At 38.9% G+C, this 27,387-nt stretch overlaps 1 protein-coding gene and 1 long non-coding RNA gene across 2 annotated transcripts; both read right to left on the bottom strand.

The window, feature by feature from the left end:
* Positions 1-282: 282 nt before the first annotated feature.
* On the bottom strand, positions 283-6,923 carry LOC148759195 (uncharacterized). The gene is made up of 3 exons (XR_016023007.1): positions 6,621-6,923; positions 5,215-5,440; positions 283-345 (listed from the first exon to the last, which is right to left on the bottom strand). It is a non-coding gene; the product is annotated as an uncharacterized LOC148759195 (long non-coding RNA).
* A 2,852-nt stretch (positions 6,924-9,775) lies between these two features.
* LOC148759196 (ankyrin repeat domain-containing protein 26-like) lies at positions 9,776-26,705 on the bottom strand. Its single transcript, XM_088793338.1, has 6 exons — positions 25,707-26,705; positions 24,204-24,353; positions 21,029-21,099; positions 20,595-20,688; positions 13,486-13,598; positions 9,776-9,806 (listed from the first exon to the last, which is right to left on the bottom strand). Exons 1-6 carry the CDS (start codon positions 26,616-26,618, stop codon positions 9,776-9,778), a joined length of 1,371 nt encoding a protein of 456 aa, XP_088649464.1. The 5' UTR covers positions 26,619-26,705.
* Positions 26,706-27,387: the final 682 nt, after the last annotated feature.

The following is a 27,387-nucleotide window of genomic DNA, read 5'->3' on the forward strand; positions in this document are numbered from 1 at the left end:
TTCAATGTGCAAGTTAAAAGTTCCATATGGGTGGTAGAGGAAAGGAAGGGGACGGCCAGAAATAAAAAGAGATACATGGACTTTGAGGTTTTCGAAAGGCTACACGTGATGAATAAATGAGGAAGAAATGTATTCTTCATAATGCTTGTTTATGCTTTCAATTTTCCCATTTGCAATGCATGAGAAAATAGTTATTGTAGTATCTATTATCAAAACATGGAGAAGGATGCCATATTCTTTATTGTTTATTTCAGAAATTAATGGTATCTAACTGGAATCAATACATTTTGGCCACCTACCTTCTTCTACATCTCTAGTTATGCTTTCCACCAACTTCTGCTGCTCCTGAAATAAATCAAATCTTAGTTACAGTATTTAAGTTAAACAAGAGGCTTTAATGTAGGAATGTGGCGTTTACATAACACCTTTAAAGAGTAGACCTTGCTTGGGCATTGTGTAAATACACACAAAAGTAATCACATAAATAAAATACATTTGTACTCATTTTAATTTAATAGAGAACATATATAGGTGATGCTGTTTAGACTAATCCGACCATAGTGCAGCTGAAATTCGTCTACTGAATACACACAATTTCAGAAGGATGAGGTGTGATCTGATTCCTACAAAGAATCAAACAAGTCATATTTTACAGTGAAAGCATTACTTTTCAATCCTTAGAAAAACAGCTCTTTATAAAACTTTAATCAGTTTTTTTTTAACTTTAATGGATTTTTTCCTTTATGGATTTTTTATCTTAATGGTTTCTTGCACTTTTAAAATTAATCTTACGGTGTGTTCTAGGCTATTTCTCAGCATAGAACCTTAAATACATAAAATGATGATTGTGGCCCTGTCACGTCACGTGAAAATTCTGCTGGCTGCAACAATCACAAAAACTATTTTCTTGTCTGTATTATGACTGAAACATTTATATTTGTATGGACACAAAGATCACAGGAAATATGACTTAGAAAGTATGGCCTAGACCCAGTTTTCAAATTTAGTTTCTGATTCATGACTGAAGAATTAGTAACAACGAAAAGAATACATAATTATTTAATTGTAACTTCGTATTCTTTCTACAAATGAGGGAGGCCCAATTTTTGAAGTATTCGAGTGGTTGTAGTTAGTCTACTTAATTACGAAATGTATGGGAATATTTCAAACTCTATACTGCAAGTGTCCCAGTCTAAAGTTTTCTTATTTAATCCTTCCTTCTGAAAGGTATCCTCTCACTACATGACCAAAACGGGGCTTACAATAATGTCCAGAACGTAATAGACAGTGTGGTGACAACGATAATATGACACCCAATGCCTTTACAAATTCAGGGGTGAAGACAAATCTGTTGGCCATCATGGTTTCCAATATTTGCAGAGACTGTTTTCCATAACACCTTTTTGTCAATAGCTTCATAGAAAAGGCTTATAAAATGAATAATGTGACAACATTACTAGACGGCCTTGTAAAAACAACAACCCAATACCAGGTGAAGGGAGAGGCCTGTCATGAAACAGTTTTAATTCCAATTAATCAACAATATATAAAATGCAAATCACATTTTTCTGTGACTTGAATTAGAGAACTGCAAATGTAACGTTATTTTCTTTTCCCCAAAGCCCTTTTCCTAGATATTTACTTCGATTATCTTTATGTTTATTTGTAGGTGAAGATTGTGTTCAGATAGTAGAAGTAGCTTGTAGTCCAATATTCAGAAGGAGAATGCTTCTGCAGGTTTATTTATACCTTTCCATTACTCAAAAATATAGACAGGTGAGAAAATTATACACAGGAAAAGAATGTATCCACGAACTTTAATTCAAAGGAGTTTCACTAGAAGGGTTTTCTCATAACTGGTACTTCTCAGACTCTGTCCCATAGAAATCTAAGGTTCCACTGGGGACCCCGCAGGAACACAAAATCTCAGAGTCTCCATGTCTCCGTTAGCTAGGCAGCTCTACTTGTCTATATTTTATATCATATAGTTTCGTTCAAAATTTTTTTTAAAGACTCGTATTAGACTGAAAAATAAATATTTTTGAAGTCAGAAAGTCACTGATTTAGTCAAAGTCCGTAATTGTACATAACAGGCATTCAAGCTCAGAGAGATCAGAGGTCACCTGAGGTCACAAAACCAATGAGCTGCGGGCCAGGAATGGGCTTTAGGACTTCTTACTGAGGCTAGAGTAACATGCCAGCTACTTCCTCATATTCAGGAAATTGCCATCAATTTCTGACTCAGACAAAATGAATACCTAAAACTTTGTCATGTAGTTCAACAATACTGAGGCATGAGAAACAAAATAGTAACTTTCTAAATAATTGGAAGCTTTAAAGTCATGAAAAAAAATAAGGAAACTGAGACTGATATCAAAACTCCGATTAATAGCAGTCAATACACTCAATATATAAAGCACAAACATTTCTCAACACAGGACCGAGAACTTGAAGGAGAAAATCTTTAATGATAGAAAGCAAACTCGAACTGAGGAAATTCTTCCTTAAAGGAACCTTTCTTTTCCTGAAAATAAAACTTGGTTGACCGATATCAACCAACAAATGCGTTAACCATGTTGTGGTAATCTGTAGCAAGCAAAACTTATACCACAAAAGAGATTTCTCTTTATCTCCTAGCACACTTCTGTCCAACCTCACATCATCACAGCTGGACCATAAGTCTTTCCAGCATTCTGTCGTGATTGGGAGACGTATCTCTGTATCTTGACGGAGTAGCGCTTTTTCATCTCTCTTAATCAGGCTTGCACGATTGGGCAAAACAACGCCCCACAGGGGGATAGTGGCTAACTTGGAAAAACGGTATTGAGTTTAAAATAAACCATTTCTCGTTTATCTAGAAATACTGAAAAACTAAACACATCTTTCCTACCAAAAATTAATTAAAGAAAAAATGTCCACAAGCATATTCTCTTGCATAGCTTCTGCATTTACACTCTTTCATCTTCTGATTTTTCTGGAGACGACTAAAGAGACCATTTGAAGTATGTATCATGCTGAACAACTTACAAAACATTAGACATACACTTTCCTTTTGTACCCAGTATTCCAATGTCAGCACTTCGAAGCACTGAGATCCTATACGACCAAAAGGCTATCTCAAAATACTTGGCTCTGCTATGCTATGTTATGATGAAATTAAATGAAAAAACAAGGTTGAAACCTCATTTAGCACAGGCCTACGCTATTTTGCTTGTCATTAAGTGGGCCATAAAAATACCATCAAATTACAAACCAATCTGCATTGACAGAAATGGCTATCTTAGAAGGTGATGTCAACATTATGGCAAATGACACAACAACGTTGCATCTCCTCTAACATCTATAACTAGTTGGACATCTCTAGCCCAAAAGAGGTTCCTCTGTCCCACACACTAGGATGCCTAAAAGATCCCACAGCCGTAAAGGGAAGGAGGGTGTATGGGAAGTGAAAGGGAGGCAGGATGGGGGGAAGGACAGGAACAGGCCCACACCTGGTTCCAGGTGGACAGGCTGAGCCTGAATCCCCAGCAAAGGCAGTAGCAGTGGAGGGGTTGGGGCGCAGCCCCCACATCACAGCCCAGTGGAGGGTAAGAGGGGCAGCAGCAGCATCCCCCCACCTCCACAAGAATCCCAACCCTCCCCAGTTGCAGCAGTGCTGGCACCACCAGAGACCAGTAGCAGCAGCAGAAATACTTCTCCAGCCTCCAACCACAGCACAGTCCTACCAGGGCCACAGGGAACCAGGTGAGCTCAGTGGGCTCAAGACAGGCTCTCCTCAACCAGCGCTTTCCCCTGTTCCCTCCCAAGGTGCTGGTGCCCAGCGAACGTCGTGATCTGGATACAGCGGCAACACCCATCATGCTGGTCACCCAGGCCAGCACTCCCACACTCACAGCTAAGCCCCCACACTTGGACCCCCTAGGCACAAGTAGCACCAGTGAAAGAAAACAGAAACTGTGCTATTGCATCAGCTACTGAAAAACAAAACAGAGACGTCTAATTATCTACCTGCTGAATTGCTCACATCAAAATGTACATCAATAAGAAAGTGTTCACTACTTCCAATGAGCCTGCAGAGGAACAAGCCATCCAGCAGCATGAACAACCAGGGTAACAGGGTAACACTGAGACAACGACACTTCTCCAGAAACCAAGTCAAAGTCACGAAAGATTGTGATCTACGTGATAGAGATTTCAAGATAGCAGCCAGGAAGAATCTCAATGAGATACAAGAAAACTCACGAGGCAGTTCAATGAGTTCAGGAGCAAAATTAATGCACAGAAGGACTACTTTACCAAAGGTATGAGAACTATAAAAAAGGTCCAAACAGAAATCCTGGCTCGGTGAAGAACTAAAGAAATGAGATCAAAATGGACATTTTAATAACAGTATTGCACAAAGAAAACAAGTTGCTAGTAACGACCCCATTTCATTGCCATCTCAGTCATCAATTATTCAAGTGATGCCGAGATATACAGATATAAGTGAACTTCATTTTAAAAATTCAAATATTTGCTCAATTTACCTCTTTCGAAAATGTACTGTGGCTTAGCAAGACATTTTATTTTATTATTACTTTTTAAGCAAGACATTTTAAATCATCGAAATAAAAATGCTATAAGTAAAACAGAAATTAAGGATGTACTATCATGTAAAAAGATGACAACTTTTAACTTAGAAAGAGAAGTTAATCTTTCCAGGGTTACAAGTTTGCCGAATTCATAAAAAGGATTTACCTCGGTTTCATTGAAATAAGAAACATCCACATTTAGTTAGTAAATGTCAATCATTCACTTACGCTTAGGGATGGCGAAACTGGGCTGTAGGAAAACTAAAATTGTTATAAACCATCGCCAAATTAAAAACAATGCAGAAGTAAGCCAAAGCATCTCAAAGCATACCGTTCGTTGTTAGGTAGTAATATTTCATTTGTAAAATCTAATTGAAAAGCAGCTTTTCCAGAAATTTAAAATGTGTCAGTTAATTACATTTATTGAATACAGTTAATGACAGGTAGCTCTTAAAACATGGGAGATGCAGGGACTTACAAAAGATGGTCAAATTTCTGTCTCCATTCTACATTAGCACACACAATTATGCCCTTTACGTTGTGTGCATTAGTCAATGAAACAACTCAGAATCTCCGACCAAGTTAAGAACAAGAATTACATCACAAATCTGAAACCCAAAGGAAAGAAGGTAATATAACTAACCTTCATCAAGTTGGTGCACGTGCCATTATTAGAAGTCTGTGGGGCTGACGTAGCAATCACCCACTGCTCTCTTGGAGCGAGACTTCCTTGAGGTCGGAACCAATCATTTAGCCTTCCAACACAAGGGAGGTGCAGGTCTGGCCTCCTGGGAGCCGTGCTGAGTAAAGAGTTCTGTGGTGCATTCATGAGAAGCTGGGTTCTCATCTCTGCCAGCGTGTCCTTAATCCTGTGAAGATTGTAAGAGCAAAGACTTAGTATTTTATTTTTTCCTTAATGATTTGCAGTTCTTAATGTTTCCATAATAGTAAGTGGAATTGCCCATGAAACGAACACTGAAAATATGTCAGGGCAGACCTACCAAGTACAAGGATATGTTTCAAATTGTTTTAAACCGGTACATATGTTTCTGTGGGGAAGCCAGGCTAAGAAGTAATTCAAAGTAGGGAGGGGAGGAAAAGGCCTATCAGTGATGTTGACGGCTTAACAGATAATACTTTCTGCCTTCTGGAATGGCTGAACCCATAAGATTCTTGAGGATTGCTAAGAGACATACATAGTAAACAAGTTTAGAAATTTGCTGAAATCCCACAAAGCTATTTTCAAGCATTTGCTTTCACTGCCCTTGGGTAATCCCCTCATTACCCTGAAGAAATTAACCATTTGGCACTGAGGCGTCATTTAGAACAACAGCCTCTGGGGGAGAACAAGAGAGCCTGGTTGGTGATCATACTGAACTGAAACAGCTCCAGGGGCATGTAGCTTATGACACTGTTACCAAGGCACTGGAGGTGGGATCTGCCCTTTCTGTCTTCCACACACCCCCTCAGGCTGACCGCCTTATTTTTATAGCCACTTAGTCAGTTACACTACCCTTCACCCCTATGTTAACCTTCTCCTATATTTCACATGTATGCCTCTGTGTACATCCAAAAGACTAGAAAAAACAGCTTGTCCGAAAGCGACCTCTAGAGACAAAAACACAGAGCACAATCGAGAAAGTACATTTACCAAGTGCCAGAATATGCAGAGTACTTAACCCTTTGGGTTTAAGTTGTTATAGTAAATAGTTACCTCATATTTAGTGAAATTTTGACAAGAAATTTTATAATAAATAGCGCTGTCTAAATCACAAAGCTTCAAAAACACTTTGCTTAGAGACTGGTAGATCAGATTAAGGCTATGAAAAGCGTGAGAAGGAAAAATACAGTCATGTAAAACCAAAAATGGGAGAGATGCATCCTGAACTAACATTTTAAAAGTAATTTATTCACTAACATCATTTTCCAAAATTATACTATTTAGTAAGCTTTCACTTCCTATTAATCTCGGGAATCTGCCTGGATAAAAATTAGACTTTAGAGGCAAATTAATGAGCTCGATTGATTTTTCTCTTTGTTTGGACTTACTTGTTTAGTTTCTTTTCCAAAGATGCTGTAACTTTTAATTCCTCTAGGTAGAGGCGCTTACATTCTTCCAATTCTATTTTAAAATGTTTCGCTTTGGAGAGTTCAGATTCCAGACGTTGAATTCTGACCTGCAGACGTTGAATTCTGTCACCACGGTCATTTAACGGGTCTACGTTTTCTTGACATGCTGCTTGTTCCTAAAGCCAACGGAAAGGATACATTTTAAAAATAATTATAACCTGAATAATTATAGTCTATTTGTATTCTTTAGTTTTAAGTCAATGATTTGGAGGGCAATTTAAATGTGAAAAAAGCTGAAGTTTAAAATACTTATCATCAATATGGAATGAAATACATCTGAATTATGAAAATATTTCGAATCATCTCATCTGACTGTTCCAATAAGAGAATCAATTTGAAATTTTAAAAATTGAACAATATGACTTAATAATCTAAGAGTATGGTGCAATTTTTAAATCACCCTTTTTCTTTATTTCCTAATAGTCTCGTTTTATATCAACTGGCCTTAAAAATAAAATCATTTTCCACAAAGAATGATTCTCAAAGATCAACTGAGTGATAATAGTGATGGGAACTGAAATATCAAGAAGGAGAGGCAAATCCCACCTTAGTTCCAGAAATCTGAAAATAAAAAAGTACCCGCTGTGAACGGAATAGGGGAATGACGTACAATACGTATATCCAAACGTCATCTGCAGTGAAATGAATTAAGGCATGGTAATCAGTGAATTAACCTGTAAAAACAGATTTAAAAAATGTTTTCTACTACATCCTGTCTTGCTCAGTCTTCAATATCCCAGAATTTTTAGTGTTCTGCTTCACGCTTTTCTACCTCATTCGTGACTATATGAATTTTGAGGCTCAATAATTTTTATCTCCTCTTCTTTTTATTCTCTAGTTTTTCACATGACTTTTGTACTCCTTTATAGATAATAACTCCTGTTAAGATTGATTTTCTTCAACAAGATGTAGACATCCTTTTTAAAAAACTGTTTAAAACAAATTGTGTTTGTTTCCAATCTAGTTGTGGGATGCACAGCTCTGCTCCAAGTCAAATCGTTCTCTTCAATCTACTAGTTATGGCGGGTCCAGCTCACTGACCCATGCGGGAAACGAACCGGCAACCTTGGTGTTATGAGCACTGCACTCTAACCACTGAGCCAACCGGCCACCCACCCACCAGGGGCTCAGCTCCAAGCTCCAGCCATTGTTTTCAATCTAGCTGTGGAGGGTGTACCTAACTGGTGCATGTGGCAATCGAACCAGCGACCTTGGTGTTATGAGCACGATGCTCTAACCATTGAGCCAACTGGCCACCCCACAGATGGAGACATTCTGAAGATGCAGTTTCCAGTTTTGCTGTGAGATCGTCATTCTGAATGAGTAACATAGTATAATTTGGTTACGAAGGAAGTTGACTGAGAATAGTCTAACCCCAAACCAGTATCAACTTTTGAAATCAATTCAGTTGCAATAAAATGTCATCGATACTGTAGCAGAGTCTTAGAATGTGGAACCTTGAATTACTCAGAATGAAGAACGAACATAAAAGCACCAGGAGTCTCAAAAATGCATCCTTTACTGTCATCGACTTTGCCACACGACATCTGCACTTGATTTTCTACTATTTCTTGAATGCTTGTTTCATGTCTTTCTTCTATAAAATGACTATAAGTCACCTCCCAGTTGATAGTCTCTCACCTGTTCCCCATTTTAACTCTCCATAATTTCTTAAGAAGTTGTAGGGAGTTACAAGTAACTCATCCGAGTTACTTCGGCCTCTGTCAGCTACAAATGTTTCATGGCAATTTGAATTGCTTTCCAAGAAGAAATGATTCCCAAGGTTAAGGAGAAATCACATCTCACACTGTGAATGTTTAGTGAGATGAGCGCTACATTTTTTTCACCAACAACAAAAGTCTTAATTCAATAACGCTGTCTCGTAATCCTCTCTTACTTTCCAAGATATACGAGAACATCCTAAACAGCAATAGTAACAACAACAAATCTCCTGGAATTTCAGTGGAACTGAGCAGGGTAGAACTACTTTCCTGTAGATACAATGCTTATTTGGTAAGACGAGGTGAGTGGATATAGTGTTTTTAAAACATGCCTACAAATTCTTGACATTTCTCCATGAAATTCCCTCTCTTTTAATATGTGCTGGCCTTAGTGAGTCACTGGATTCTAGTGCATGGAATAGGGCAGAACTGCTGTGAGAATGCTATGTCTGAGGCAGGAAATGTGATACAGCTTCCATGTGACTTTGTCTCTCGAGAAGCTCGGCCTGAGAACCCAGCCACCAGCTGTGCAGAATGAAGAAGCCCAGGCCACACAGTCAGGCCTCCTATAGATGTTTGCGCTGAGACGGGCCCAGCGGATGTCCCGGGCAAAAGGCCGCTTCAACTGCTACATGTGTGTGTTACAGCCTTTAGATGATTCTCATTCGCAGCTTCATGGCCACCCAGCTGATGCCAAGTGGAAAAGAAATGAGCTGGTCTCACAGACCTTCATCCAACTGCATTGCTTTGGAACAAAACAGATGCTGTTTTGAGCCACTAGCTTTTGAGTTGGTTTCTTGAGCAGCAATAAATAACTGGCATTGTTACTGATATTCAAAATGGTGTGAGGCCACAAGGAATGCCATCTAAAGCCTGTAGGAGTGCCTTTGCACCAGGAGGGACGTGGAACCCGAAAGGATGTGGAGAAGAGTGAGAATGACAACCACAGGGCCTCCAAGAGACGCTTCTTGGGGGCTTGCTGGCCCCTGAAGAGGCTGACAGCAAGGGCTTCTCGGCCAGTGAAGAAAATGAGTCTGAAATCTGGATGAAAGGGGACTCTTGCTATGAAGTAACAAAGTAAAATCCATGAGATACATGAGCTAACGAAAGACTATGAACTGTAAAGGAACCAGGACATATTGTGTTCAAATATCTGTTTCCCATTTACAGCCTCTCCCACAGGTCCCGTTTCTGTTTCCCATTTACAGCCTCTCCTAAGGTCCCCACAGGGCAAATCACGCTAAAAGAAAGAAATGGCTTCTGGGTGAAGATCAAATTCCCTGTGCTCCCAGGAGGACATGATATAAGGATGAAGAGAAGAGTGTAAAACTCTTCCTCGAGACCTCAAAAGGGTTAAGGTGGGGCCTTAAATTCCTGGAAGGATCTACAGAGTATAAGAATTTTAAAGGCATGGTCCTGCAACAGCTACAGGAAGCCCAAGAGCTTCTCTCAAAACGATTTATGACGGTGGCTTTTCTAATGGCACGAACCCCAATAACTCACACGCAACGCCAAGCTTTTAGGATGATCAAGTAGCAAACAACCAGCTTGTTACCTTGGACTAATAAAAACCAAGAGAGTGAAAACTAAGAGGAGGCCTGTGGGGCTTAGGCATTCGCGTGGAGGAATGATGCTGAGGAAAGGGCTGCAAGCACAGGTCATTTCTTATGAAAAGCACAGAACAAAGAGCTCACAGGCCACAGCAAAGGGCCATGGAGAAGCCCTGGCAAGGTTACCACTGAGTCCTAATCCAAGAACGGACAGCACACATCAGGCTGTATTTCAGAATTGCTATGGACTAAGGTGCCTTCCACTTTCCATTTCTGCAGGGGAAACTTCAGCAGTCGAGCAGAATGTTGGGTGTGTGGGTGGTAGATAACTTGTCCCTTCCATTCTCATGTTTTCATACTGAAAGGAATTGTCCTCAAGGGGCTTTATCCTAGAAACCAAAAACCAGGCCCTTCATCCCCATTTGCACCAGACTCACATGGTAAAATCTTAGACTCGAACCTGAGCCTGATGCCATAAACTTGAGACTTGTGGGGAGTATTGTGTAGGGATGAGTGTATTTTCCATGTGGGAGGAATATAAAGAATTGTGGACAGTGGATAGATCAAGCTGGTTTTTAAATGTGTCCATAAATTTTGAAATATTCATTGCATAAAAACAGTCTAATATGGGTCAACATTAGTGACTTGCTCCTAATGAACAGAATATGTTGAAAGAGATTCCGTGTGAATTCCAAGACTCCTTCACAAAGGGCAACACTGCTCCTGTTGGTTATGTCTCTGAGGATCTGAACCTTGGAACCCAGCCCCGTGTTGTGGGGGGCTCGGGCCACAGTGCGAGCCGGCTGTTCAGGTGTGGGTGTCCCTGCTGTCTGCCCCAGCTAGAGTGCCGACCAACAGTAGGCACCAACAACCGGACACATTGCTGAACAGACTTTCAAATGATTCCAGCCACCAGCCACGGAGCTGCCCCAGTTGAAGCTGAGGGGAACAGAGACAGACGGCCCTGGCCACACTCTTCTTAAGTATGGATTTGTGAACCAAATAACTGTGGTTTATTTCAGCCACTCCATTGGGGAGTTAAGGAAAAAATAGACACAACTTCTGGATTATAAAAAGATATAATAAGCAAAATAACTTATGCAGTATAAATTACAGACATATCTTCTTTTATTGCACTTTGCTGTAATGCGTTTTGCAACTATTATTATTATTATTATTATTATTATTATGTTTTACAAATTGAAAGCTTGTAATAATCATGCATAAAAAAATGCTATGCTTTAAAGGACACATTGAAAAACTAAAAAGCAAGCTAATGAAAGGGAGAAATATTTGAAAATCCTGTATGTGATAACTAATTTGTATCTAGGTTATACAAAGATTCTTACAATTCAGCAAGAAAAAGACTATCCAATTTTAATGGGCAATGGAATTGAATAATCAATTCTTCAAGGAAGATATATGAATGGATAATACGCCTGTGAGAAGATTGCTCAGGATCGTTAGTCATCAGAAAAAAATAAATCAAAACCACAATATGGAGCAGAGAGTACACTAGTGGTTCCCTAGGGCTAGGAAGAGTGGGAAGGGCAGACTGGCACACAGTGAAAGCTAACAGGTACAAGGATACTTTCCAGGGTCTTGAAAATGTTCTAAAACTGATTGTGATGACGACTACATAAAGCTTTGAACACACTAAAAGCACTGCACTGGACAGTTTAAATGAGTGAACTGCATGCTATGTTCATTATATCTCAATCAAGCTGTTACGAATGAACGGAAGGAAGGAAGGGAGGAAGGAAGGGAGGAAGGGGAAGGAAGGAAGGAAGGAAGGAAGGAAGGAAGGAAGGAAGGAAGGAAGGAAGGAAGGAAGGAAGGAAGGAAAAAAGAAACAAAGAAAGAAAGAAAGAAGAAAGAAGCTGATTTGGAGCCAGTGCTTTGGGGGTCATGCAACAGAGTCCTTCTTGGCTTTAGATAACTAGCCAGGGTTGAGACATAGGAGAGGTAACAGAATGCCCTTTTAAAGAAAAATTATATAGAAAAATAGCGGTCTTTTTCACTGCTTCTGTCTATGAAATTAAGGAAAAATCTATATCATACTGCTAAAAGCATTGAGTGGTTTATATTTCCCCAAATTAAGTGATTTTTGGGTTCCAAACGGATTATAAATTACCTTCTGTTTTAACCTATTTTTCTGAATATCCATTTCTGATTGATTGGGTTCTAAATCTCCAAGGACACTAACCTCTCCATTTTGATTGTCATGTAGCATCCTTGTATTCTGAAAGAGTGTCTTCAGTCTGCAGAATTGTAGAAAATGAGTAAGTCAAATTCTTTAAGACAAATATTTAATAATTATTTAAAGAGAGATTATGTCTATCATACAAAATAAACAAACCTATAAATTATGAACCTCTCCTATTTATTCCAGTATAATAGTTTGAGAGCATACTGATTAAATTGTATCTTAGGTAAGTATCATAAAACAATTGTAATACATATGATACAGACATCATATTGTAACGATGAAAGGTTCTTATAATTAAAGTATTATTAACATCCGCTTAAGATTGTTAGTATCAAACGTTACCCTATTATTAAATATCAGCTATAAAGCAGAGATCAGTATCAAAGGTGAAGAAGGAAAGTATAATATATGTGGGTGTTTCGAAAAGACAGAAAAATACCATTCGGAGCCTACTGACCATAGTCTACAGGAAGAAAAGAAATCATTCAAAATAGAAAGAGAAACCGGAAGGAAAAATCTGGTCAGAGTGGAAAGGAAAGGGCAGGGCTTTAGAAGAAAGGACACTGGAGAGATGAGGTGTAACAGTCTCTTCAAGTCTGTTTTAAGACGAGATCTTTGCCAGCACAATTTAATAAAATGAGAAGAATCCAAAACAATGCAGAGAAAGACAGTGACATGAGGGAAAATAAACACTGAGGAGAATCAGAGAAAAAACTTCATTCAGTTTGCAGCAAGGGCACGCCACGTGCGGGCTTCCCAGATGTTGGGAAACTTCCATTATTATCTGAGTGAGACGATTACTCATCTCATTCTTCTTTAGGTTATACATCTGGTTTGGTATGTATGACATGTTTTATAACTGAAAAAAGTAGAAAGAACACAGAAGCCAAATCAATAACACTTCTGATGATGTTAAACAAAACCACAGATAGGTTTTTAGACATTAAACTGTTAGAATGCCGAAGGGAAGAACACTATTAAAGAAGGAAAGATTACCAAAGAGAGCAAAGACATCTTGCAGAAATAAAGATTCAAGGGAGACCAGGAAGAGCGCAGTTGACAGTATATGCAAAAGACACTGTCATTATAGTTACAGGAATCATTAAAGAGTAGGTATAACATTTTGGCATTCACACAAGTTTGATTGTGCTGTGAGTTTCTGAAGTAAATTTTTAAGTAGGACAATGTGTTTAACTATGAAAATTACAGATATGAAATACATTTGTACTTAGGTTTTCATCAAGGAAGAGTTATAGTTAAATAGTAATTAATGGTTGACATGATCTGAAATATCAAAACCTTACCTGGTAACCTCTTTCTCTAATCCATCATTTGTCTTCTTGTGTTGATTCAAATCATATTGCAGAGATTCTGTTAACTTCTTATAGTACTCTAATTGTTTCTTTCCATCCTGAGACTTTGAAAAACATTTTTAAAGAAAGTTAGTTTTGAAAATCTAGAGATTCACTTTTCTTTCTCTAAAATATTATTCCTCATGAGTTCATTAGTAATATGTGTAGACAGGTGTATAAAATGTAGTTTATAAACCTGATGCCAGTAAGGACAGATTTCAAAAACAATGACTTTTCTTAAAACAGCTCAAATTCATTTTACAGTGTCATCATTGGTTTCCTGGAATTTAAATTGCCAAACTTTCTTAAAAACAGAGGTTTACACATGTAAAAATACTAAGTGTTAAACCTGATTTAAATAGTGGCTTATTTACATTTCGGTTTGTAGAAATGCCCCCAGAGACATTTTCATCTACAGCTCAAGATTTTCCAGGGTTTATGGAATCACATTTTTCTACGATAATCACTGAAACTTCCCTGCAGTCCACCTTACATTATTGTGATCATCTGACATGAGCATCAGATGAAGACTCTCATTCTCTGTAAGCGTTCTTCCATAGGTTTCAATTTCTCCGTTTCTAGTAAATATTTTTCTCTTTAACTATAGTTCATCTCCTCTATGTTATATAAAAACAAAACTGTTTCTTGATTCCTGTCACTTTTTCTGTCATCCTGTTTTTCTCCTTGGACTCTAACCCTCTTTAATGTGTGGCCTCATCCCCAGGTCCATATTTTCACCACTTATTCTCTTCTTTTACAGAAGAATCTGACTTTCTGCCCTTATAACTGCGCTAAAACAGTTTTCAGGGTCATCTCCTTCTTTAGTCCTTATCCTGCTTTACTTCTTCGCAGCAACTGATGAAGATGCCCACACCATTTCTGTGGTCTTCTCAGCCCAACTCTTTTCTAAACAGCAGCCCTGATAGTCAGTCCTTGACCCTTTTCTATTCCTCTTTTTAAATGCTCTCAGCTCCCTACATCCCAGTGCTTCAAACCCCATTCCCTCATCTACACTGGCAGCCCTCACCCCCTTACTGAGGTCTTCTGTAGGTTCTTTTTTCCCCTCGAGTCCCTCATAGACAGCGCCCTCAACCACACACTCATAAACCATGACTTGCTATGGATCGGCTCATCTTGTACATTTTACGGGGATTCTTACCACTGTTACTGTGAGCGTAGCGTTATTTTCAGATCTTGGCAGCTCCTCACCCTTAGCATGCTGACCAGCATACTTTGTCCTGCTTTTCTCTCAGAATGCATAAGTTTTTCATAAGCTTCACATTGTCCGCTATTCGCCTTTCCATGTTTGTTTGCTCTTTTGAATAACTTCCTATTGCTTCGGACCTGACCTGACCTGACCTATGGAAGTGTTCTGAAATTCCTTTCACAAGTACACCCCTTATCTTGTTGGAAGGCTTGTCAGCTGGAACTACCTTTTCTTCCCAGTCCAGATGCTTCCTCTCAACATTGTGTGAATCAAATATCTTAACCCAGGTAATATCTCACCTGGGGGGAATCCTGACATGAGAGTCTTCTAGAGAAGTGAGGGCTATTGATGGAATTCGTTGAAACCTGTCGTAATTAAACTTTTGATTTACACGGTAGAGCTTATGGTGGCTGATAATTTTGTGGCGATGCTAATTACTTCCCCTAGGAATCTATAGTCGCTCATTATTTTGGTATTGTAAGGGACTGTTAGCATGAGAACTGCTACTTTAGCATAAGAACTGCTACCTTAAAGTTAAGATAGGGTTAACAGCCCTGAGCTTAAAATAACCTAATGGCCTAATTGTTATGTGAGACCATATGCCTAACAGCTTCTCTCCTGTTCTCTGAAGAAGCAATGGAGGCTTTTGTAGTTTATCTATAAACTAACTCTTTGAAGCACAGTTCAACATGCACTCTCTAAGCACAGCTCAACGTGCACTCCCTAAGCACAGCTCAACGTGCACTCCCTAAGCATAGCTCAACGTGCACTCTCTAAGCACAGCTCAACGTGCACTCCCTAAGCACAGCTCAACGTGCACTCCCTAAGCACAGCTCAACGTGCACTCCCTAAGCATAGCTCAACGTGCACTCTCTAAGCACAGCTCAACGTGCACTCCCTAAGACTGAAAAAAATGACTTAATGCCTTAGCTATGTGAGAACTGTAGGTTAACCTGTACTCCCTAAAACTACGGAAAATTACTGAGTGCCTTAGAAACGATATAAAAACCCTTAGCTTTAAGGGCTGGGGGTCCTTGTTAAAACCCGCTGAGTCGGGCAGAGACGGGGACCCCAGATAGCTGGAAATAAACCTCGCTGTGTAACTTGCATTATCGTGTCCTCTGTCTGTCTGAGGGGGGGCGATTCCAGGACTTAACAGTATAAGCTTAATCAGTTTTAGGTATGCTTACAACAAATTTTTCGATTTTTTGACATTCAGTATTATTTTACATTAATTTCATGTGTACTGCACAGTGGTTAGAATTTATATAATTTAAGAAAGTGATCCCCCTGACTCGTGCAGCACCCACCTGGCACTGTACGGAGTTATTGTGATAGTATTAACTATATTCCCTATGCTTTACATTACATCCCCATGACTATTTAGGAACTACCAATTTGTACTTCTTACTGCCTTCACCTTTAGCACCCTGCTCCTAACTCCTCTCCCATCTATCACCCTAAATTATCGCGTACTCATCTGATGCCATGCGTTGCTATTACAATATTATTGATATATTCCTTATACTATATCCTGGATCTCCATGACTAGTTTGTAACAACCAATTTGTACTTTTTAATCTCTCCCCTTTTAACCCACTTCACGAACCCCCTTCCAGCTGGCAACCAACAAACTATTCTTTGTATGTATGAGTTTTTTTTCTGTTTGTTCTGTTCTTAAATTCCACTGATAAGCAAAATCACATTGCATCTGTATTTCTCAATTTGACACACTCCACTCAGCACAACACCCTCCAGGTCCATCCATACCGCCACAGATGACCAGAACCCATTTCCTTCCATGGCCAAGCAATATTCCATTGCATGTATGTATCATCTCGTCTTCATCCATTCATCCATTGATAGGCCGCATGCACATCTTGGCCATTGTAAGGAATCCTGCAGTGAACATACTGATGTACACATCGCCTCGAATTAGCATTTTTCGGTTTCTTTGGATAAATACTCTGAAGTGGGATATCTGGGTCATTCTTTGACTCTTGTGATAGCCTTTGTTTAAAAGTCTATATTGTGTGATATAAGCATTAGTCCCACAGCTTTTTAAATTTCATGTTGTTTTCGTGAAATATCTTTTTCCATCCCTTTATTTTCAGTCTCTGTGTCTTTTGATCTGAAGCCAGTCTATCGTAGGGAACATATGTAAGGATCTTATTTTCTTATCTTTCAGCCACCTTGCGTTTTGACTGGAGCATTTAATCCATTTACACGTAAAATAATTGTGCGTAGATACATAGTTACTGCTATTTTATGATTGATATTTTTGTTTTTCCTTTTTTGTTCCTTTTAAAGAAGTCCCTCTAATGTTCCTTATAATACTGGTTTGGTACTGATGAACTCCTTTAGTTTTTGTTTTGTTTTGTTTTTTCCTCCAGAAAGCTCTTTATCTGTCCTATGACACTTAATTATAGCTTTGCTGGGTAGACAAATCTTAGCTGTAGGCATGTCTTCATCACTTTGAATATTTCTGCCAATCCCTTCAGGCCCACGAAGTTGCTCTTGAGAAATCAGCTGCTACTCTTATGGGTGCTCCTTTACAGATTACTAAGAGCCTTTTTCTTGCTGTTTTCAAAAGTCTTTATTTGCATCTAAACTTTGGCATTTTAATTTTGACGTATCTTGGTATGGGCCTGTTTGGGCTCATCTTCTTTGAAACTCTGTGATTTCTGGGCTTATATGTCCATTTCCTTCACCAAGTTAGGGAAGTTTTCAGACATTATTTCTTCAAGTACATTTTGAACCCCTTCATTTCTTTCTTCTTCTCGTACTACCCGTATGATGAGACTGTTGTTATGCTTGACATTCTCAGAGTTCCCTTAAGCTATCCTCATAGTTTGGATTCTTTTTGCTGGTCTCATTGGGTAGTCTCTGCTACCATAGCTTCTAAATCGCTCATGCGATTCTCTGCTTCATCTAATCAGTTTTCATGCCCTTGAAGACATTCGCTTTTTCAGTTATTTTATTCTTCACTTATGACTGGTTCAATTTTTTTTGTTTTCTATCTTCATTTTTGTGTTTCCTATCTGTTAGTTGAAGTTCTCCTTGAGGTCACTGAGCATCCTAACAACCAGTGTTTGGAACTCTGCATCTGCTAGATTGCTCTTCTCTATCTTGCTCAGTATTTTTCTGGAGGTTTGCTCTGTTCTTTTATTTGGCATACGTTTCTTTGACTCCCCATTTTGGCTTCCTCCCAGTGTTTGTTTCTATGTATTTGGTAGGGCTGCTGTGTCTCCCAGACCTATTGGAGTGTCCTCACGTAGTAGGTGTCCTGTGGGGCCCAGTGGCACGTACTAGCTGTTAACTAGACCCGGGTGCTATAGCAGTGTCCTTTGTGTGGGTTGTCTGTACTCTCACGTTGTAGTGCAGCCTTGGTTGCTGTTTGCATGTCAATGGGAGGTATTGATTGTCAGACTGTTTGGTTGAGGACTGACCATGACTACAGTGGAGGAACTGTTTTTGCAGGGGCTGCCCCTATAGAGCAGGATTCGCTGTAGCATGGCACTGGTGTCTACCCTGTATACACTTTGGTTGTATCTTCCTGGCAGGCACCCCGGTGATGCTCCCGCTCTGTCCAAAGATGGCCTCCAAGTATGTCAACCCTAGGGACTCCTGGAAGCGGCCCGGCCACAGGCCTAGTTCAGCTGCAGCCTGTGTCCTGCCCAGGGCTACCTAGCTTGACCACAAAGCAGGATGCAGATGGCTGCCACCCGCACCGGCTTTGGAGGTGCCTGAAGAGTTCCAGTTGTGAACCACAGCCAGCTTCCACTAGTGCCATCTTGGGTCTGCACAGCAAGAGGTAAAGGTCAGCTGAAGCCACACACTGCTTGTTTGGGTTTTGTGAAAATTTGAGAGGTTTTAGGAAAGTCTGCAGCACGAGCCAAGACAGGATGTTTGTTTTTTTTTTGGAAACACCACTGGAAGCAGCTTGGGTTTGCTCCCTAGTTAGGTGGGGCAGGTTCTCAGGGATTCACCAGGGTGGGATGGACATTGTTAGCCACGTTGATGTAGACTCAAGAGATGGCGGCTCCCATGTCTCACACCGCAACGGGTGATGGATCAGTTCAGAAAGAATGGATTCTACAAGCACCTCTGTGTGGGAGAAAGCTCCCCTCCAGCCGTCAACCTAAAGCCAGAAAACGTATTTCCTTTCCTTATGTCCCTGACATCTTTTGAGCTACTGCCCAGAGTTGGAGCTCAGAGCAAGTGAGTCCCTCAGTTAGTAATCCCATTCCCAAGTCCTTTAAGAGAATTGACTGGGACTCTAGCCATCCTTCATCTCACCCAGCCACTGGTTTCCACACCCAGAAGTTATGGGGACATCTCTCTCCAGCACTGGAATCCTGGGCTAGGATGCCTGGTGTGGAGCTGGGACCACTTGCACCTCCAGGTGGACCACCGCATCCATGATATCCCTCCCGATTTTTAACAGTCAAACAGGGGTCTGGCATCAGCTTGTTCTGTTTTTCTGCCCCTCCTACCAGTTTCGAGGTGACTTCTTCTGTATGTCCTTAGTGGTAGGACGACTTTGGTTGAACTAGACTTCAGGTGATGCTCAGTGATGATTGTTCTGTAGTTTAGTTGTAATTTTGATGTGGTCATGAGAGGAGGCAAGCATGGCATTTACCTACTCTGCTATCTAGACCACAAATCCCCAATTTTTCAATTTTTGATACCTTAATAGATTTCTTTATAAAAATGCCATGTGACAACTCCTGGAACTAACATTCACGTAAGACTCCTTTTCAACACATTATCATGTCACTCATATGAAAAGTATGCTAACGTAATGTGACTTAATTGACAAGAAGTCTAGACAAAAATTTTTTTCAAAGTTTCTTTGGCCACAAAAAGGACCATCAGCACAATCTTCTGTTTCCCTTGATGGGCATGTCTGTCTAATGAAATTGCTTAGACCTGGCTACTGTGACTGAAATACACCAGCTGGAAGGTACATCTACGTCATTGGTCCACCACAGGGGTCACAATGCGATCTTAGGATGGGAAATCCTAGGGAGCCTCTCCTCCAGAGGACAGGAGGATGTCAGGGGAATGTTGTTCTGCTTAGGAAATAGTGATACAGTTTTCCCTGTCCATCGGGAAATTGTCATCCTGGATGACACATCAATCTTTTCTGACATCGAACTGTTAAATCTTTAAAAGAGTATGATTAACTCAAGTGAATGGAAAAAGATTAGTTTCTAAACTTGCAAAGCTAGGAGCACTATGTTACTATGTAAGGCCTTGATTGGACGTTCATTTCTACTTTTACACATGCATCTGTTTTCTTTTTCAAAATCCAACAAAGAGAAAAGTATATTCTTTTCAGGAAACATTTGCACAATGACCCAGTATTCTTTAATGATGAAGAAAACAAATTAGAACATTAAAAGTAATTTGTTCTCCAAATCTCACTAAAGGGTTTACATTTCAAGGGAAATTCAGAATTCTGGATCAAATCCTTACTCAAATGCCTGGACTCAAACAGATATTTGTAGTCCGATGTTTGTGACAGCATAATTAGCAACAACCAAAAGTTGGAAAAACCCAAATGTTGGACAAACGAAACGATAAATGAAACGTGGTATACATCAAATATTGCCTTTAGACTATCGCAATCTTTTTTTATAAAATTCTTACCACAAAAATCATTAATTTTATGAACTGAGATTTCTTTCTCTGTGGAGAGGAATTACATTACTCCCAGCAAGTAGTATCAACATGGATACGGTACTTTTATTAACGAGACTGTTCTTATTGTCTAAAATAGTATTATATGCTACTATGACAGACATAAAAATTCCTTTGCAGTATGACAGAAATGAAGAGACTAACTTACCAAGCTTGTACCTGACAGGTTCCTGCGAAGGTGTTCGATTATGCCCTCTAGCTTTTTATTTATCGTTTTTATGACAGCATTTTGAGTTTCAAGCCTAAAGTGAATATTTTGACATAATTATTCTCACACATTGACTTTAAAGCATACCACATAATCTCTGAACAAATATCTGAAGGTGCAACTACATAAAATCTTACAAATTCAAAAGCGCATGATTTGGCAATTGTGCCATTTTTCTAGTTGTGAATTGTGGATAATGTGCAAAAGTAGAGATAATGTACACAAATTACTCTTTTCAAGGTAGCTCAAAGCTGACATTTTGACCCAGCTTCACACTCATGTGTTTATTGTTATAACTGATCTAATTGTCATAATACACTACACGTCTGCTTTATAAATACTCAAGGTACTTTCTGTGCTGCTTTAAATTATACCTTTGCACATGATCTTGGATCTTCTTGGTACATTGCGCATCCTCTGCATGTCGGGCACTTGCTTCTTGCTGCTAAAATAAAGAAAAAGTGATGTTGAAGTACTGATGATCTATGACATCTGACAATTAAGTTCGCAAACTTGTTGCATGATGTTGCTCCCCTTTTTTTTTTATATGTGTGAGGGATTGTTCATTATGAATTTCTACCAACTGGACAAACAGTTAACCAAGTTTACTCTTTGGAAGTGCTGAAACGGTTGTGTGAAAAAGTTAAGACGGCCTGAACTTTTAGCCAACGACTCATTGCTCTTGTATCACGACAATGCACCAGCTCACATGGCGCTGTCCGTGAGGGAGATTTTAGCCTGTAAACAAATAACTGTATTACAACACCCTCCCTACTCACCTGATCTGGGCCCAATGACTAAATATGTCATTACCCAAAGATAAAGAAAATATGGAAAGGAAGACTATTTGATGACATTCAGGACATCAAGGGTAATATGATGACAGCAATGATGGCCATTCCAGAAAAAGAGTTCCCAAATTGCTTTGAACTGTGAACTAGGTGGTGGCAACGGTGCATAGCTTCCCAAAGGGAGCTTTGTGACTGTAGTCATATTCAGCAAGGAGGTATGTAGCACTTTTTCTAGAATGAGTTCTCACACTTAATTATCATACCTTGTAGTACAAATGACCTGAGAAGTCACACATACTGTATTCCAAGCATCCCATCAACTCTAATTTTAAATATTCACGTACGTGAATTACCAGCCTATTCCAGAGAGTTTGAAAGCTAACAGGCTACTCTTGGGGGCAGTCAGACAGTTCATGGAATAGTTTGAGGGGCAGTAATTAAACAAGAGCAAAATGCCTGGGCTTTTATCCCAAGTCCATCAGTTATTAGCTGGGTGACCTTGAGCAAAATACTTAAATTTTTTGGATCTCAGTTTCTTCATGTATAAAATGAGACAATAGTGGCATCTACCTCACTGGGATATGGGGAAGATTAAATTAGGGAACATATGTAATAGAAAAGGACACGGCACACAGTAAAATCAAAGGGTTTGCAGTTAGCATTATTAGTGTTGCTGTATTTTAAGTTCTAATACAATTTGATATTTTACACAGATGGGATGCCAATGGAAGTGGTCTGTTACACCAGTTACAGTGAAATCATTCATCAAACTATTGGCAATGTCAGCAAATGGGGAGCATTAAGCCCGGAATAGAACCCCAGTACTAAAATCCTTTTACCAATTCCACTAGCCAACAGTACATTTTCTCTGCTTGTAATAATTTATACGTTACTATGTCTCTGTACCACTCAGTGGGTAATGAGTAAGGACTGCAATGCAAATACCACCTCCTGGATTGAGCATACAATTTACATGACCATGAGAGGCAGGGTAAAGCCACTGACATGGAAATAACGGACTCTAGTGCCAAACCCAACTTCCCAAATCAATTCATTCCCAGCAACTGATTAGGTTGGGATGTGTTAGCAAGCACTCAGAAGAGTAGATGAAAGCACCATGCTCTGGCAGATCAGAAAAGGCATCCTCAGAACTGTACAGTAAGAACGTGCTATCAATCTGTACACCCTGTCTGGCTGCAGAGAGGAAGGGCTGGTTCCCTGTTATTTTATTTTTTTTATTTTCATGGAGGGGGGAAAACGACCATTTCATTGAACAATTTTCTATTAGATTTGTGCTTTCAATTTTATACATAATTGTGAGAAATACTTTCAGAATACAAGTTTAATTATATCAATGTCTCCAAGGGGAAGTATTGGTTTGGTATAAAATATTTAATTTTATCCTAACAACTGTTAAAGAAAACATTTTCAATTTATGCAAGGATAGGTGCCATCATATCAAATACTATTTCCCCTTAGACAAACTTATACTTAGAAAGACAGAATTCTCTTTCATGAAAAATTAAAACTATGTCAAATTTTGGGCTTGATTGCTCTGCACAGACTATCTGACAAGTTCTGAGGAACATGAGTTCAATGAGAATTGGAACAGTCAGAGAAAGCTTCACGGAGAGGTGAGACTGGGAGCGAGAAATCCGGGGGCAGGGAAATCAAAACATTGGCTTCCCCATAGCTTGTAAACTCGTGTTCATAGCAGAATTATTAACAGTCAAAAAGTGGAAACAACACAAAGTCCCATCAACTGATGAATGGGTATTTTGTCCACAAAGTGAAGTAATGTTGGGCAATAGGAAGAAATAGCTAACAATTGATATGTGCCACAACACGGTTGAACCCTGGAAATGAGATGTTACGTGAAAGAAGCCAGTCACAAAGGACCTCGTATCTTGTGATTCCATTTACATGAAACATCCAAAATAGGCAAATCTATAGAGACAGAAAGTAGATTGGTGGTTGCCTGAGGCTGGGAGAGACAGGAAGACGGGTGACAGCTAAGTGATGTGGGGTTTCTTTTGGGGGTCATGGAAATGTTCTATAATTGTGGTGATAGTTCCACAATTCTCTGAATGTAACAAGAGACATTGAATTGTATATTTTAAATGGCTGAAATATGATATGGGAATTGCATCCCAATGAAGATTAAAAAGGAAAAAAACAATAGTAAATCTAGATTATTTTCTTAATTCTCTATTGTGGGTGTGCATAATATAATGATCTACATATTTCTATACTTTTAAAATATTTCTAAAATGAAAACAAAATGAAGGAAATGCCTACTTCAACTGGTTTGTATAATGAACTTTCTGTACAAGTCAGACTGAAGTCCATGAAACATATGCCAATGCTGTAACCGTTCACAAAAGCGATGATAAGAAATAAGACAAATGTCTGAATTGTGCTAGTAAACATTATCTTCTGATCTTAAATGGCTGCTCATCGTGGTCATGGAGCTATCACTACAAAAGATTGTTTAGTAGGAAAAAAGTCTCTCGATTTCTATGAGGAACTCTGCCTATTTCTCAACGTTACCAAGGGTATAGACTACAAACACATACAATGCAAATAGCAGGATGGAAGCCAGAATTTAAGGAAGAAGTGCATTATAAAGATAATAAAATTATAATAAATTAAGTACAAGGAAAACACAAAAGAGAGCTGCCTTGAAAATCAGCATCCTAAAACACTTTATATTAATCAACTATCGATGAACTGTTGACAGGTTACATTTCACACATACCTGACTTGGGAGTTGCTCTAATGTCTTGAAATCCTGCCTCTCAGCTTCTGAATTCATATGCTGATGTGATCTAACCTGCAGTGAAGCCTCTGACTTAGGCAGTTTTTTTATGGTGTCCGGTAGCTCTCGTTGAAGTTGTCTCCCAACCACCTAGGAAGATGATTCTGTTAGTGATTTTATAATCCCATCTATTAAATTACGTTAAAATTCGCTAACTCTAACATATTAATACAATACATAGCTTGAAAAAGATCACCCCACGCATCAGTTCACCTTCTTTTCTTCTTTTGGACAAATTCTGTTTACTGAATCTGGGTAAGACACAGAAGGTGTGATCCTGCTGCCCACTCACTATTACGTAGGTTACTTGAACAACAGATTCAGCCCCACTCTCCACTTCCCCTGATGAAGCTGCAAAGCTTAACAATCTCCTGACATCTCAAGGGGAGCTAGGTATGTCGGTGGGACTAGTGGTAGTCAATTCTACATTGTGGAATGTTTTCCCCCTTTTTTATCACAGGTTTAAATTGACTTCACAGGTCCTCACGTATGCAGTCCACTGCTCACAACCTTCCAACAGATTCCTGTATCTTAGAAGAAAAGCGACTCATTCCACTGGTCTTCAGGGCCCCAGGTAACACGGCCTGGACCTCCCTTCCTGCTACACATGAATCCTGCCACCCCTCACTCGTCTGAAAATGGAGACCCAATGCCAAATTAATAAATCAGAGACCGCTGCAATTCTCTTTGAAATGGACAAACTTCTGTCCAAATGATAGTAAATGGGCCTTGCGATGAGAAATATGAATTTGTAAAAATATTCAGAGACTATTATTCATAGCAGTGGGAAGATTAAATCAAGTAGAGTTTTGATAGAACTCCTCACATTTGTCCCAAATTATGATTTAATGAAAAATTAGCTGCCTTTAAAGAGGTCACAGTTCATAAGAATACATTATTTGAGACTGAAATAGTTCCAATTTATATCAAATTGACATGAATAAAAACAAAATTATACCAACTGAAATGTGGAAGAAACTACTGAGGGAAAGGGACAGCATCTACACTTCAGTTCATGGGGGAAATCTAGAACTAACTGTCTAGGTAATCCACTTAATTGAACCCTTATCTCTAAAAACTCTGTTTGCATAGGAGCATTTCCATTTATCTGCTTCATAATGGTACTGCAATGTGGTAACACAAAGATGAAAATTATTAGTGAAGCGGTCTAAGACTAAATCATTCATATCAATGTGTATCTATTAATAATTTATACCTTAAAATTTCATAGTCAACACAATGCCTTTACTCACAGGAAAGCACCTCACAGGTCTAAGTTTTATTGGCTGGATACAATGTATGCTTTTAAGCTGTTAGAGCAAATACATTTGTAATCTATGTATGTTTAATATTCAGCTAGTTTGCAACATTTAGCCATCATCAAATATTTGAACACTGAATTTTCTTCCAGGAAATTTGAAAACTATCTTTCTGGATACTTACTTCTTTTTCTGATTTATCCTTTTCATACTGGCACATTCTTCCATTCAAATGATTCAATTTGTTGACAAAATCCTGATGTTCCTCTTTCAACATACGATCTTGTTTTTCAAATACAGCTTGAAGCGCTTTTTTGAGCTGCTGAAGCTGCTCTTGAATATTCATTCCTGAGTTTTCCTTATTGTCACTTTTGTTGAACGCATCACCCAGTTGCCGTGGAAGAAGCATCTTTCCACTTTGCAGGTCAGAACCTTTCTCCTTTGGGGAGTCCGGCTCTCCAGTATATGTGCTCACTTTTCCTTGTTTCCTTTGATGCACGTGTTCAATTTTTTCCTCTTGACACTGAGTTTGGTTTGGGTCTTTCAGTACAGGTTCAAAAACCAATGTCCTGTCTCTCACAGCATATCTAGTGTGAGGGAGCTCAGTGTCTAAGCTATTGGATTTACTTTGAGCTTTAGAAAGTTGCTGAAAAAGAATCTCAGTGTTTTCTTTTAGGTTACACCTAGCAAACCTGATTTTGTCCATGAAATGCAAGCATTCATCTCTTAATCCCTGGAAAGCATTTCGTAGGTGTCTTATTAATTGCTTACAAAGCTCATAATGATGGAGAGAAGCACTAGCCAGCATATAAAGGTTGGATTCCGCTTCTATTTTCAATCTTTCTTTGCTTCGACTTTCATTCTCCAGTTGAGAGTTCAGCATTGTATTCTCGGCTGTTGGAACATTAAGCTGTCTGTTATATTCAAATATTGTTTTTGTTAGTGTTTTGTCATTCAGTTTTATCGTCTTTTGAAGACGGTCATCCTTTTGTTTTACATTTGCAGTGTCCTCAAAGTATTTTTTTTCCATTTCCTGATTCTGAGGTTTCAGTGTGTCCAGTTGCAGTCTTAGTATGGCGATTTCATCCCGTAACATCTGATTTTCACGCAACAGGTCTTTTTCTTTTTCGCAACTCTCAGAAACCTAAGTAAAACAAAGGAGACTTGTAGCTAGCACTCAATGAAATGGCATATCATGATATCGTTTGAAATTAAAGAAGAACCTAAATGTTTATATAATGAAAAGGTTGTAGTAAGTGGATATCCCATTGGAAAAATACAACATTGAATGCAAACCTCCAACTTTATACAAGCATAAATTCCCCAGAGTTAAAAAAAATTTAATGTAAGATGCTGAATCCATGAAAGTAAAAAAGAGAACTTTAAAATCATAAGAGAATTTTAAGAGTCTCAGAACTGGAAAGGCAGCAAACCCAGAAGGCATGAAATAAAAGAGTAAGAAGTTTGACTACATTTTAAAATAGAGGTTACCGTCTGAATATACACCTATCCCACAGTAAGAGTATTCACTCTGCATATATTTGGACTGATTACATTTCCTAGAATTCTTTTTCCAAGAATACTCAAAATATATTTTACTTTTCTAATATTTTCAGAGTCACCTATGAGATTAAATCTACTAATCACTGATAAATCTAGGCATTGCGCTAAGCACTTCTTTATACATCAATGAACTCATTTCGTTATCACAATCTCGAACAGAATGATTAAAAAGAGGAGCAAGGTCAGGATTTTCCCCAGGACTTTGGACTCTACAATAGTATGCTTGCTGCTCTTCTAGTGTAAACATATAAATTCAAAAGACGCCTTAGATTTCAAAATACTCAGGGAAAATAAGCTAAAAA

The sequence above is a fragment of the Rhinolophus sinicus genome, chromosome 1, assembly GCF_057876585.1.
Source record: "Rhinolophus sinicus isolate RSI-liver-muscle chromosome 1, RSI-T2T, whole genome shotgun sequence".
In the NCBI taxonomy this organism is placed as follows: Eukaryota; Metazoa; Chordata; class Mammalia; order Chiroptera; family Rhinolophidae; genus Rhinolophus; species Rhinolophus sinicus.

Excerpts from the sequence above, each read along its gene's own strand:
- LOC148759196 (XM_088793338.1), bottom strand. The coding sequence starts at position 26,618 with ATGTTACGGGATGAAATCGCCATACTAAGACTGCAACTGGACACACTG. Across the intron at positions 21,100-24,203 it reads TAGAGCAACTCCCAAGTCAG|CAGCAAGAAGCAAGTGCCCG; the intron begins GTATGTGTGAAA and ends TCTTTATTTTAG. Across the intron at positions 13,599-20,594 it reads ACCTGTCAGGTACAAGCTTG|TCTCAGGATGGAAAGAAACA; the intron begins GTAAGTTAGTCT and ends TGTTTTTCAAAG.